Source organism: Calliphora vicina, chromosome 2 (genome assembly GCF_958450345.1).
Source record: "Calliphora vicina chromosome 2, idCalVici1.1, whole genome shotgun sequence".
NCBI classification, from domain to species: domain Eukaryota; kingdom Metazoa; phylum Arthropoda; class Insecta; order Diptera; family Calliphoridae; genus Calliphora; species Calliphora vicina.
In genome coordinates, this window is record NC_088781.1 from 114,805,488 (window position 1) to 114,820,206 (window position 14,719).

Here is a 14,719-nt window from a genome sequence, read left to right on the forward strand (position 1 = left end):
GTTGAATTATGTAGGGGTGCAGTTCCAAGTCCCTACGCTAAATTCGCCAAGTTATAGTCTGCGAAATGCCAAGTTCTTGTGAGTGACGTCAAATCGACTGCTTAATATTCTCCTCCATATTTTCACGGCCAGGGTCGAGATTTTCACAAGATCTGGCGTTTTTTCATCGTACTTGGTTCATTATAGGATACATACAATAGCAGGTAAATTGAGTACCATACGAATTGAAGCCGAGAGACCTTAAATAGACGCTATAAGTATGATTCTGTTTGCACAGAATCATTACACCGAACCATTACAATAACCCAAAGTGTAAGAGATCGTATGTGAAGCCCGGCCAACCAGTCGAATCGACACCAAAGCCAAATATCCATGGCTGTAAGGAAATTCTCTGTATTTGGTGAGAGAAAACGTATCCTATATATAAGTCGCTGAAGTCTGATTAGACCATCACAGGGAATATTTATCGAATGCAACTGATTCATTTGAAGTGAGAATTTACTGAAAAATGCCCAAAATATGCGGGCAAATTGGTGGTTTATTATAGGTACAGGGGTGGTCCCAGAACACTTTCCTGAGGTACGCCAGCATTGGTCGTATATAATCGCCGCATTTTATCCTAAACACTCGATTCGACAGGTAAGACTCTAGTATTTTGTGTGTACTGGAAGGCAGTAGCCATTTAATCTTAATCGAGCAGTTCTTTTGGTTCAGAATCCTTATATTACCAGAAAGATGGAAAAAAGGTCATAGCTAACAATGACCAATAATTTAGAATAAATTTATATTATACAAATGTTTCAAAATAAAAGCATAAAATTAAAAAAAATATCCGCATTTAATTCTTATCGGTAATTTTTGTTTTCTTCCATTACCCTTAATCTATATTCCCACCTCTCCCATTGTGCATTGAGAGTTTAGACTGGAATTTAGTGTTTGTTATTGTAGCGATTTTTTTAATATTTTTCACACAACATACACACCGTCAATCATAAAATCTACCACACTCACACTCACGCTTACAAAATAATTGAACATACAAATACAGTTATCCTTCACTCCTTCTCTGGCATAAGCAAACAGACAGACAGACCTTTATAAATGTTTATGTGTATTTGTTTGTTCATTTGTAACTTGTTTACATTTGTTTTTGTATTGTACTATAACCATTGTTTGTTGATGTTGTTGTTGTTGCTTTGTTTTGACATCGTTATATTTTGCATCACAATCAATAAAAACAATCATAAATCATGGGAAGGTTGTCAACGTTTGTTTTTTCTTCAGCTTTTTTTTTTGTTTATTAATTTTTGTTGTTGTTTTTTGTTGCTGTTGTCTTTGCTATTTTGCGTGTCACCGTTTTGTTTGTACGTGCGAAATATAATCCATTTCAAATTGTATTGCCAGACTCATTCATTCACTCACTCACTCACTCAGTCACCAACTCACCCATTTACACAAACATACGCACTTTCATCATGAATGCACACAAACATACCTCTAGATATTGCCACCGTAGGTGTTCAATTTAGTCCTTGTAGTTGCTGTGTATATGCGTGTACTTTTTTTTAGCATATGAGAAATATGTTTGTAAAGCTGGATATGTGTGTTTGCATATTTATTGACATACGAAGCCATTAGTATTGGAGTAAAAGGGAGTAGCAATAAAGGCTTAGTTATAGAAAAAGGTGTACATAGGGTGGCCCAAATGTAACTCTATTAATTTAGGTATATGGCTCAATATAAGTTCGGTAGTTGTGTCATTACCCTCCTTGACTATTGAACGTCACTAAAATATAATAAATGTTGTCGGCTTCAGTCATAAGATAGATCACGAAACCTCAAATAAGGTCTACAAATGAAATCGTTTTTCATTAATTTATTTTAAAGACTATATTTTTGTAAGCGCAGCGAATTCTACTTCATATAGTTGCCTATATTTGGACCACCCTTTATATGACTACAGCTTCAAGTTGTTGAAATGCAAACATACGTGGTAAACATGTAAATTATAACCACAAAGTTCAGGTACATACTATGAAGGCAAACACACTTACTATGTTTTTTCTTTGACTGTATTGCACATATATACAAAATGTACAAAAAAATATAGAATATAATGATAAGGATTTCGAAAATTTAACCCAGATTGTGGGTTAAATTTTCAAATATTTAAAAACTTACAATCACAATTTATTTGCTAATAAAATAAATTGATTAGATGGCCAACGGTCGGTATGAGTAATATTTTACTAAACACATAAATGAATGCATTTTCTCATTTTAGAATATTTGATGATTTTTTTATAAACATCACGGTGCTACGATGGTAAAAAAAACTTGAAAAACGACCTAGCGTGGGTTATAGGGCATGCTGACTGCATTACAAATTATGTCAAAAAATTTCAGAAACACCCCCAAATTCAGAAGTTATTCTGAAAAAACAGTTTTCAGTGATGTTCGTCAACTTATCGATCTGTAACTCAGTCAGTTTTTGTCTGACTTTATATTTTTTAACGGGTTTGGAAAGAAATCTGATTACGCTTTAAAATGACGTGCATTTTTTGATAAATTTGTTAGTTATAAGTATTGTTTTTGTTAAGAATATCTAAAATAAAAACAAAAATTATCAACTTTTTTGATTTTAGTCGCTATTCATTGTTTATTTTGATATGGAAGCTTACACAAATGTATAAAGGAAATTTAGTTCTTAAAAAAATGGTTTTAATTATTAAAATCGAATGAAAATTGTAAAAGTTATTCAACTTTTCATTAAGCCCATTTTTAGTATTTTCTCCCCCAGCCCATATGATTAAAAAAAAACTATAGAAAAAAAAAATATTATACAATTTTTAATTTACAAGGTAAATTTTGTCGAACTTTTTTCGAAAAATGTCTTGTTTTTGTCTACATAAAATTGTCTTTAAAATACTGTGCAAAAACGATAGGGTTTCATATAAAAAAATTAAAATAACTATTGTTGAATTTGAAAAATTACAAAAGAAATAAAAAAGATAGCGAAACTATTTACATAAACTTACACAGTTTCTTAAAATATAGAATTTAAGCATACAATTTATGAAAGACTAATTCTTTGCCTATCCATAATTGCTTAAAATTTTTAAATCGGTTTAAAAATGTGTCAGTTAGAGGTACTAAAGTACTACGACCTACCCTAAAACAGTTTTTTCAAAATAACTCAAAATTTTGAGGGTGTTTCAAAATCTTTGAAAACAGTTTTAGTATGACCTTACCTAGGCCTACAACCTGCATTAGGTGGTTTTTTGAAGTTCTGATAAAAAGTGTTATTTTGTAGCAGAGTGTATCTAAGCCACTTTAATAAAATTAAAAATTAAGCAATTGTCCATGCCAGTGGAATGTATTATAAGCCTTTTTAAGTAATATTTTTTATATTCATATATCTAACATATATCTAGTGCCTATATTCAAAAACCTCTATCTTTGATTTTTACGAAAATAACTTTTTGATGGTAAAATGTTCAGTAAAACAATCCTCCTTTTTTTTGCTTTTTTATTTGCATTTTTGTTATTTCTCTATCTTATACAATTATTTTTTTCCGAATTCAAAACCCTTTATCTTTTCAAATAAATAATTTTCAAGTATTACTAATTTTTCCATACTGAACATGAATTTTACATTTTTCAATCATTTATCAAAATAGCGAATGCCGTTTCAGAATTGAATTACCATGAAAATATTTTACATATTTGTTTTTGGAAAATATAATGTCCAGCGTATAAATAAATGGTTAAAGTTGGAGTTTGCTTAAAAAACTATCTACTTTTTAAGTGTCATCTATTATTTTACGATCTACACTAATTAAACCCGAAAAAAACTTAAAAAAGCAAAAAAAAACATAAACGAAATCAAAATAATTAAATTTTATTGAATTGCAAAATCCTTTATCTTATCATTTTCATACATACACATTAAATATTTTGTGAAGAAAAACCCTCAATCTTTCATAAAGTCCCCAATAATGCAAAAACCAATAAAAACTAATTGTATGTCCGATTCAGTAGTTGCTTTAAAAAAATATTATAGAATACCGAATTTTACTAACTAAAATAATTCGCGAAAAAGCTGTTTTTTGGCTCTCCTGAAGATAGAAGGTTTTGAATATAGACCCTCGATATGTTATACTAAAACTAAGGAATATTCGAGTCCAACAATTAAGGGTCTTGTCTTTAAATTTATATAAAGCAAAGTTTAAGTGAGACATAATCTAAACCTTCCGATCCATTTGAAGGACCTATCGATCACAGTATATGTATATGGAATACAATATCGTGAAAATGTCCGCTGCCACTTCGCTGGGTAGCGCGAATCTGAAACGTCCAATTTTCCATGACTCTGAGTTATGCTGTTCAGGGTCGCAGTCCAATGTGGCACATAGAGCCGCCCATATGATCCAATGCAAGCCTAAATAAGTTGATAATCATCCGCCATTGCGCCTGTCGTTGATGGTAATGTCCAGCCCAACGTCGCACAGTGCGGCCAAAGGCACCTTTGTCCGGCCAAAAGTCGAAAAAACATGTTTTTAGTTGAGGGTTTTTTGTCATTGGGTTGGTTAAAGAAATGCTCTAGGAGATAAAAAATCATAGTAAGGTCCCTTGCCTGATATGCTAGTCATAATTTCAGTTTGAATGAGGCCTTCACACGAATGGCACACTACCGTAGGAAAGATCGACTAGAAGTAGTTTCCGTTAAACAGGTGTCAAAGTTTTTGTAACCAAGCAAATCAAACGAAACAAAATGGACTCTGAAGGTAAGTATAATACGTAAAATTAAAATCTGAATGTAAATTTCTAAATAGTAAATTTTATGAAAGTGATTTGTAAGGACTATTTTTTATTTTTAATTTGTTAAACAAAATTGATATGAATGAGTGAAATTTTTTTTCTGCCTTTTCCTGCTCTCTAAGCTATTGTAGGTAATAAGTCAAAGTATTATTTAACAAATAAAATAAAATTTAGCTGCAAGTATTTGCAAGTTGCCCTACGTTCGGCAAAAAAAAAATGTAATTTTTGATGATAACTACCTTGCAAAAATACTTACTAGAAGGTTTACGGCACAATTTTTTTTGCTTGTAAGGTGGTACGCTTTAATTTAAATGAAATAACATAAAATAAACACCACATTTATATATTGAATATACAGTAAACTCTCGAAAACGTAAACTAAGTTAGAGCTACACAAATACATATGCATATTTTTGTTGAATGCACTCTAACATCGCCATATTGCATTTCACAATTGTAAATTTGTTAATTTTTAATAAATTTTTAATTATATACCCTAATAATATCAAAACGAAAACTTTTAATCAATTAGAAAATTATTTTAATTTTTTTTCGTATGAAATGGCGCCATATTAGGTCGACAATTTTGAATTTGCGAATTCTGATAACGGATTCGTAATCAGCGACCCCAAAAACCCCCATATGCAAATTTGTGGATCATTTTGTATCATTTTCGACTTTTGGCCGGACAAAGGTACATTAGGCCGCACTGTGCGTCGTGCTGATCGTATACTACGAACATAGCTGTTAAATAATGATTACTAATCATAATAATTAGTAATTAGATTATTTTTTTTCGAAAGGTGAAGTAATGATTAAATTACGATTATATTCAGATTTGCACGATTACTAATTGATTACGATTACAAATAATCAAAAAATAATCAGGATTACTTTCGATTACGCGAAAATAATCAAAAATAATCAAAAGTAATCAAAAAATAATTCGACTATTTTCAAAGATTACTTTTGATTTTTTTAGATTATTTTCCAAAAATTTTGCATTTACATCATTTTATTTTCAAAAATTTGCATTTATAACGTGAAAAAATAAAAAAATAACAGGCCGCCCACATTCGGACTCGAACCGGGATTTCTAAAGCGATAGAGCAAGACACATACATTTGACCTATCGAAAGAATTCGTATTGTCAGAGTTATATTGTGGAATTTTATGGGGATAATTTTTGTGGAAGATCCCTCTATCTCCTCCGTTAGCAAGTTGTTTTGATTTTATTCAGAATTTTATAGCAAAACTAGCTTATATTTTTAAAAAAATTTTAGCACTCCACAGGCTCACCATTCTTAACATTTCAACAGAGTTTGTCATTTATATATAGATGTTGAGCGAAACGTGTAATGTTAACCAATTAAATATTGTTAACATCACACGTTTGGTTCAAAATATTTCCTTATTAACCTCAAGTGAAGAAACAGTGTATAAAAAAGGGTATACAAATATATTTAGACAAAGTTCAAAATTTTGCATATTAAAATGAGTTATATGACAAAATTTTAATATATATTTGCGATCAATGAATTTTCCTGATATGAGCCATAGTCACAAAATCAAGCGGTATGATTTCTGTCTACTTGAAACTAATTTCTGTGGAAGTTTTTAATGTTTATATGCGCTAATGTATTTCTGGATTTTGGGACTTATATGGGAGCTATGACCTATTGTGATTCGATTGTCATAAAATATTTTTACGTGATGTCTATGTACAAGGTGGAGCAAAACTAATCCTCCTATCAGAAAATGCTATAAATTTTGCGATTGGCCCCTAATGGCCGCTAAGTTCTGTTTTGACATTTGTGTAGTAAACACATGCGAAATACATATTAATAAACAATGTTACGCTACACTGCTCCAGAACGCGGAATATTGCTGACCAATTGATCACCACCAAGAGGAAGATGATTTTTCATCAAAAATAATCATGAGTGATGAGGCCCATTTCCATCTTAACGGGTACATAAATAAGCAAAATTTTCGCTTCTGGGGCACTGAAAATCCGCGTGTAACCCAAAGTCACTGTATGGTGTCAAGAATATAGCTCTTAAAGACAATATCCGTCAAGAATTGGAGGACCTATCGCCGGAAGTTTTGGCCAAATTGATGGAAAATGCCATAAAAAGGGCTCAAATGACAATCAACTGTGGCGGCGGCCATTTACATGACATCATATTCTCGACTTGATGTAAAAAAAATTAAAAGACCAAATAAAAATAATCCACAGGAAGAATCAATGTTTTTAATTTTTTTTTTTTAATTACAGCCAAAAAACATCGGAAGTTTACTTTTGCGCCACCTTGTATTTTAATCGAATTTTATCTTTACAATAAAATATGAGTTATTATCGCAAGTGGAACGTGATTTCTAAGTATTTGAGGGCTAATTTTGTAGAATTTCATTTAAATAACTCAATTATAAAGAGTGGACCATATCTGGGAGTTATGGAATTATGGACCGATATTTAAAAAGCTTGTAGTATGATTTTTGAATACAAATTACTCGTCGGTGTAAAATTTTGGTTCAGTACAAATCTTTTTTTCATATTTGTGTAGGTTAATGTGTATTTCGGAAGTGATATTTATATGGAGGCTATGACCAATTATGGGCCGATCATCATAAAATTTAGTATAGCGATTTTTATATATGTATATTGAAATTTTTTGTTTCGAATTTCAACTTGATAACCATATTTTTAAGAAATTTATGCATGTTTAGGTGATTTTCTGAAATGAACTTTATATAGCGGCTATGGTCATATTAATACATTTTAAACAAAAATCTATCAGTTTTTATTATCTTTTGGCTGATGCTGACCCAACGGTTGCAGGTCCTTGCAGGTCCTCCACAATATTAAAATTTTGTAAATAACTTCCTGAAGTCCTTATTTTCAATATTTCATAAAAAATATAAAACTTTTTTAATGATTTAAAGCCTTGGTCAACTTTTGTTTTATTTTTTTAGAATGCAAATTTTTGAAAATAAAATGATGTAAATGCAAAATTTTTGGAAAGTAATCTAAAATAATCAAAAGTAATCTCTGAAAATAGTCGAATTATTTTTTGATTACTTTTGATTATTTTTGATTATTTTCTCGTAATCGAAAGTAATCTTGATTATTTTTTGATTATTTGTAATCGTAATCAATTAGTAATCAGAAATTGTTCTAAAGAGAATTATATAATCAATTAAATTATTTTTGAAAAATAATCTAATTGATTACTAATCGTAATCCAAAATTAACAGCTATGACTACGAATAACACGAAAAATGTTGACCAGCAAGGCATCAATTGTTGCTAGTTTATCAGCATAAACCAGAGGCTTGACATGGCCCTACTGGAAATAATCGAAAGGTGTCAAGTCGCACGATCTTTAAGGCCAATTGACAAATCCATTTCTCGAAATTAAGTTATTGCCAAATTTTGATTTCAATAAATCGATGGAATCAACATTAACCATAATTTCAAACAAAACAAGTAAGAAAGTATGGTCGGTCAAGCCCGACCATATAATACCCTACACTAAGTAAAAGAGCAAAAAAAAATTTTCTTTTAAAATTTCATTAATTTATATTTTTGAGTGATTTTCGGAAGTGGGCCTTATATGGGGGCTATGACCAATTGTGGACCGATCACCATGAAATTAGGTCGTGTGATTTATGTCTATATTAAAGTTTACTATGTTGAATTTTGTGACTATACCAACATTTTTAAGCGATTTATGCACGTTAAAGTGATTTTCGGAAGCGGGTCTATATGGGAGCTATGACTAATTATGGACCGATCGTAACAAAATTTGGTGACATGAATTTGTGTATATAAAACTTATTTGGAGCGGAATTTGTGGAGATACATATATAAATTAAACATTTATGATCGATAAAGTCCAATTTCGGGAGGACATTTGTATGGGCGAAATAATGGACCGACAGTTTCAATAGGCTTGGTCCTTGAGCCGAAAAAATAATATGTACCAAATTTCATCGAAATGTCTTCAAAATTGCGACCTGTACTCTGCGCACAAGGTTTACATGGACAGCCAGCCAGCCAGCCGACCAGACGTACGGACGGACATCGCTTAATCGACTCAGAAAGTGATTCTAAGTCGACCGGTATACTTTAAGGTGGGTGTTAGACTAATATTTTTGGGCGTTACAAACATCTGCACAAACGCATAATACCCTCCCCACTATGGTGGTGTAGGGTATAAAAATCATTGATCGAGGTGCTATAACAATCTTCGTTGATCGTAACGAGAGATTCGGCTTCATTTTTGATGAAATAACATTCGATGATGCCACCACATTGTACACTGCACCAAATGGTGCATTTTTCTGGATGTTATGGAGTCTGTAGGGTCTGCTTTGGATTATTCTCTTTCCATATGCGGCAATTTAGTTTATTGTCAAACTAGTTAAGGCAAAAATGGGTCTCAAGCTGAACACAATTTTGCGATAAAACAGTTGTAGATGACTGATTTTCAAAGTATATTTTTATAATTCGGTGGCGTTGTTGAACGGTCAATCTATTCACGATGAAATGCTCGAGTATACTAATCATAAATATCAAAAAGTTAGCGCAGTATAACTGTTCGTTCTAAAGCACACGTACCAACGTATATTTGTTCAACTTTCTCCAATAGCAGGTCTATATTAGACTGTCTAGATCTATTAAACCTAAAAATACTTCGAAAATTAATCAAAATAAAACAGTTTTATTCTAAGAACCTCTAGCTCTGATTGCAAACCTGATCAAATTCATATTTAAATTCTTGCAAAAGTTTATCCTTTAACTTTAATTTATTTTTTTCCGAAACAAAGAATATTTTTTGCCTACAATAAAACTACAGCATTATTTAGCTTTAAGCTTTAAACGCTTGTGTTGCTTTGTTTTGTTTTGTTATCCAACAATGTATTAAAGAAATACATTTTGCAAATATGTACTTGATGCTGTCATAAACAGTCATTTGTTGATAAATTAAAAAAAAATCTTTTTGAACATTATTCAATAATAATGTTTAAAAGTCTGCCTTGGGGTCATCAATTGTTATTGATAATCTATTGTCTGCAACATTTATTTATAAAGCTATTGAGATTATTAATAATATGTCTAACTACAAAACATATAAAATATGTTTATTGCAAAAAAAAATATGAAAAATTAATAACAAATTTGCAAAGTTTCATACTGTTCTGAATGAAAGGGTTTGGGGGATAAAAATTAGTTATAATTTTATTTTTTAGTTTTAATTGATTTTGTTTAGTTGCTTTTAGCTATTCATTAGCAAAAAGCTATTTACTCTTTGTTGCATTACTTGCCTTAAACAAGTTAAATGTCGTCTTGTGTTACTAACTTCCGCTTGGCTTTTATTTGCATATTGTTTGTTTTAGGTTAAAACTCACACAATAAAGAAATTAACATTGAGCAACTCTATTATTATAATGTAATTAAGAAGGCTTTTGTAATAAATTAAAACTAGAAATGTTGGTTTTTTCTCAAATGTCATGAGCTTAAAAAAATTTATTTAATAAATGAGAAATGATAAATTGGTGATATATGAAATTTACAGTTATAGAGAAATTTTGTATATATTTAAGATGAATGCAAATTTTTTGATAATCAACCACCGTAAAAAACAAAATTTGTTTTACAATTCTACGAAAAATTTAGAAATTGTTTATGAATATGGGCGTTAATCTCTGTCCACCCAGGAGTATGAGTAATATTTTACGTATGTATTTATTTTTAGTACATATCACATTACGTATACGTCTGCAGCACAATAAACATGTCGGAACAAGTTGAGTTCCAAAAGCTAATTTTCCAAAAATCAATTTCACATTCACAGCATGAGTTATTATGAAGTGTAGAAAATAATAATTTTGCAAATTTGTTTTATAATAATTGAAAATGCCTGAAACTTTGGACAAATTTAAAAATCTATTGTAAAATAAAAATTCGAAAATCTAACCTTAAAAATCCAAAAAAAAAAATTTAGTTAAATAAATATTTTTCATCATTTCACAATTTAAAAGCAACATCCTTAAATCATATAATAGTTTAAGACAACAAAAATCATTAATATTCTTTTGCTTCCTTGTAGTTTACATTAACCTTAACCCTTGTAAATTTTAAACTATATTTCCTTATAACAGCTAAATCCCACAATTTATCGTATTTTCTAACAATCCTTATCATCTGATTGCACATGTCCTTTTCAGCGATTTAAATTTTGATGAAATTTAGTTTTCTGCTTTGTCGATCCTTTAATATTTAAATTTTTCTGCTGATTGCCAACTGTGCTGGAGGCAAAGTGAAAACTAAATGTATGAACATGTTGGCAAATAACCCCAAAAGAGAAATGTAAACAGAACATGGCATATAGAGAATGTAAAAATGAAAGATGGAAAAAAATATATAGAATGAAAAACTACACCCAAATCAATCTTGTTTTACCTAATGGCTTATTTTACAAAAAACACAAAATTCTTTTTTAATGCCAACTTAAATATGCATACACGTTGATAGGAGGGCTGTATGAAAATGTGTGAACAAGGTTTTTACAACTAAACATTTTATAAAGACCTTAACCCACATCTCACAATAAAAAAACGTTGTTTACCCTTGTGTGTTATTTTCCACACATGCGTCTACGTATTTTACATTAGCAACATAATTTTTTTTGTAGTCACAATCATGATTTATCACCAATATCATATTTATTATACCCTTCGCCATGAGTGGCAAGGACAAAATCGGCCATAAATGGCGAGATATTAGGAAAAAACCGGGAATACCTCGATTTTTGGCCTATTTTTGATCTATATCTGGATAACTAAGTCATTAATATAGACAATATGGATATCTAATGATAGATATTTGAAAGTCCATTGCAACGATCGTAAGTTGGACATACAATGGGTCAAAATCGGGAAAAATATATTTTAACCCAAATTTTTCGTTTTATCAAAAAACTTTTTTTTTGTCGTAAATTCTTTGTTGAAATTTTTTTTTTTTAAAAAATTAAAAAAATATAAAAAAAATTAGAAAAAACTTTTTTTAAAAAAATTAAAAAACAATAATTTTTCTTTAAATAAAAATTTAAAAAAAAAAATATTTTTAAGTATAATTTGGTGAAGGATATATAAGATTCGGCACAGCCGAATTCAGCTCTCTTACTTGTTTTTATATTATTTTATCTGTTTGTCATCAAATTAGTATATCTATCTTCAACACATTTACAATAACACAAACATTTAGGTTATGACTACGCTTCCAAAATATGCCACTTTGGCAGAACCAGCATATATGATGCCAAAAAAATCTTTAAATCCATTTTCTAGTGCAAAAAATATCGAAATTAAATATGTGTGGAAAACCACACACCAGGGTATGCAACGTCTCTTTTTAAATATCTGGTTATCAAAATAAATTTTTGAACAAAAAATCTTTAAATTCAATTCCTAGTGCAAAATCCATAGAAATTGTATATGCGTGGAAAACAACACACCATGGTAAGTAACAAAGTATAACAAGTAGTCCAACTCTTTGACAACAGTACCTAACTCTATACATGTGTTAGTAAAAAAGTACCTAACTCTAAACATGTGTGAGTAACAAAATTACACATGTGTTGGTAACTTTTAAATTTTCTACAGGCAACAGAGTTTTATAAATATGTTCTAAATTTGAATTTGTATGAATTTTTAATACCAAAAATTGTAACTCTGTCCTATAGTTTAAATTCTACAATAACAAAAAATTACATGTCAGAATTTCCAAAAATATTTTTTTCTTGATTTGTGCAAAATAGAAACTTTTTAACAATGAAAGTGTGCTAAAAGTGTTTAAAAAAAATATAAAATTATATGTGTTAAAGTAATAATGTGTAATAGAACGTTATTTTATCAAAAATTAAAAGTTAAAATTTCAAGATATTTCATTTGTTTACATTTCTCTGAGCTCACACTGTACCCGTATATGTGAGAGAGTAATTTGAAAAAATTGAGAGTTGGACTACTTGGTATACATTGGTAAGTAACGTCTCTTTTTAAATATCTGGTTATCAAAATAAATTTTTGGACAAAATATCTTTAAATCCAATTCCTAGTGCAAAAACCATAGAAATTAAATATGTGTGGAAAACCACACACCAGGGTAAGCAACGTCACTTTTTAGATCTCCGTTATCAAAATAAATTTTTTAATTTAATGAGTTTTCTGCGCTAAATTGATGCTTAGTAAATGTTTTTAAAAATTTATAAAAAAGTTTAATTTCAGTGGTTTCACACTCAAGGGTTAGATGAGGGTTAAGTGTGCGAAGTCGGTATTTGGCATAATCCAGAAGTATTGTACTTAAACTCAATGATACTTCTCAATTTGAGTAGCTTACAAAAGCTTTCAAAAGATTGGTTAATGGACGTAAAATAAATTTCTAACGAACTGAAGTCATACCAAATATTTTTGATTTTATGCAACAATTTACAATTTTCATACTGATTTTTCTGCAGCCATTTGCTAAAAAATTAACACAGAAGTATCTACGTTTAGTTTTGAGGAAGCGATACTTCGCGATTCAAAATTGTTTTTAGTTCGATTTTACATAATTTTTTTATAAAATTTTCTTTTATGCCTCAAAAGTAAACGTATCAACCTCAGCCTGCGTAACAACTTATGCATGAATCACTGTAATGACAACAACTTAAAGGTAAAAAAAAAATAAAAAAGAAAAAACTAAAATAAACATGTTGCCACAAGCACAAGCAAAACAGAAAACAAAATCAACAGCACAAAAAAAAAATTAAAGTAGGAAAAAAATTATAGCCGAGATACACCAACAAAAAACAAACATTTATGTAGGATATCTGGTACTTAGTAATGTTTTCTTTTAGCTATAACGACTCGAACAACAACAACAACAGCCAACCACATTACTCAAAAACACCTGTCGAATCTAACATGTCATCAGGTAATCAATCATTGTCTCATGGCTTAAACGTAGCTAAGAAAGAAAAATCCAACGAAAGAAAGTAAACCAAAGGTAAACTAAGTAAAATCACTTGTATACATACTAAAACATACACGAGTATTAGCAAAGAAGTGACGCTATAATGATGAAAATGGCAAACATTTTAAGGCTTTAAAAGCCATATAGAAAGGCAAAGAATATGTGATGATAGCTAGTAATATTAAAGACAAAAACAGCAACAACTGACTTACATACATATGTATTAATACAAGATTTTATTTTATGTTTTCAATAATATTTTTCTCATTTTCTTTGTACCTACCATTTTTAAAAGCCGTTGAACCAATAATGAAATCTGTGAGTGGATAAGCAGGACTACGTCCTTTTTGATTGAAGGCATAGATGCGCAATTTTAATGAATTATTTTCTTGTGTCATTAGTGAAGTCAATGAATCCAAATTTTCTAAAGAAAATTGTGGCTCCTCGGGATTTGTAACGTTGAATCTGTAAGGAAATAGAAAGAGAAAAAAAATAATCATAAATATTACTTTCCAGGTTTGCTAAATTATTTTGTCATATTTCACTTTTCTTTTCCTTTTAAAGTAAAGAAATCATAAACAGTTGCATATACTTTCTTTTATCATTACTTTACCATCAAATCAATTTCCCTGTAGTTATCATTTTCGTTTCATTTATGTATATTTTTATTTTCTTTTTTATAAAGTAAAGTTGTTGTATCTTTTTCTTAATATTTTAGGGCAGTTTTGTATAATATTTTTATGATTATGATTACTATTTTACACAAGCTTTAAAAAAAATTGCTCTTTAGGGTTTGATTTTTTATTTAAATTTTTCTCTTTTACTGTTTTTTATTTGTAAGATTTTATGATGCTGCCTTATTTTGCCATCGACCACCAA

General features: G+C 29.8%; 1 protein-coding gene across 1 annotated transcript in view; it reads right to left on the reverse strand.

The window, feature by feature from the left end:
• The window catches only part of side-II (sidestep II), a 399,801-nt gene that overhangs the window by 18,878 nt on the left and 366,204 nt on the right, over positions 1-14,719 (reverse strand). Inside the window, exon 15 of the mRNA XM_065500441.1 lies at positions 14,124-14,305. Coding sequence (XP_065356513.1) covers positions 14,124-14,305 — 182 coding nt within the window. The remainder of the gene's footprint in view (positions 1-14,123; positions 14,306-14,719) is intronic.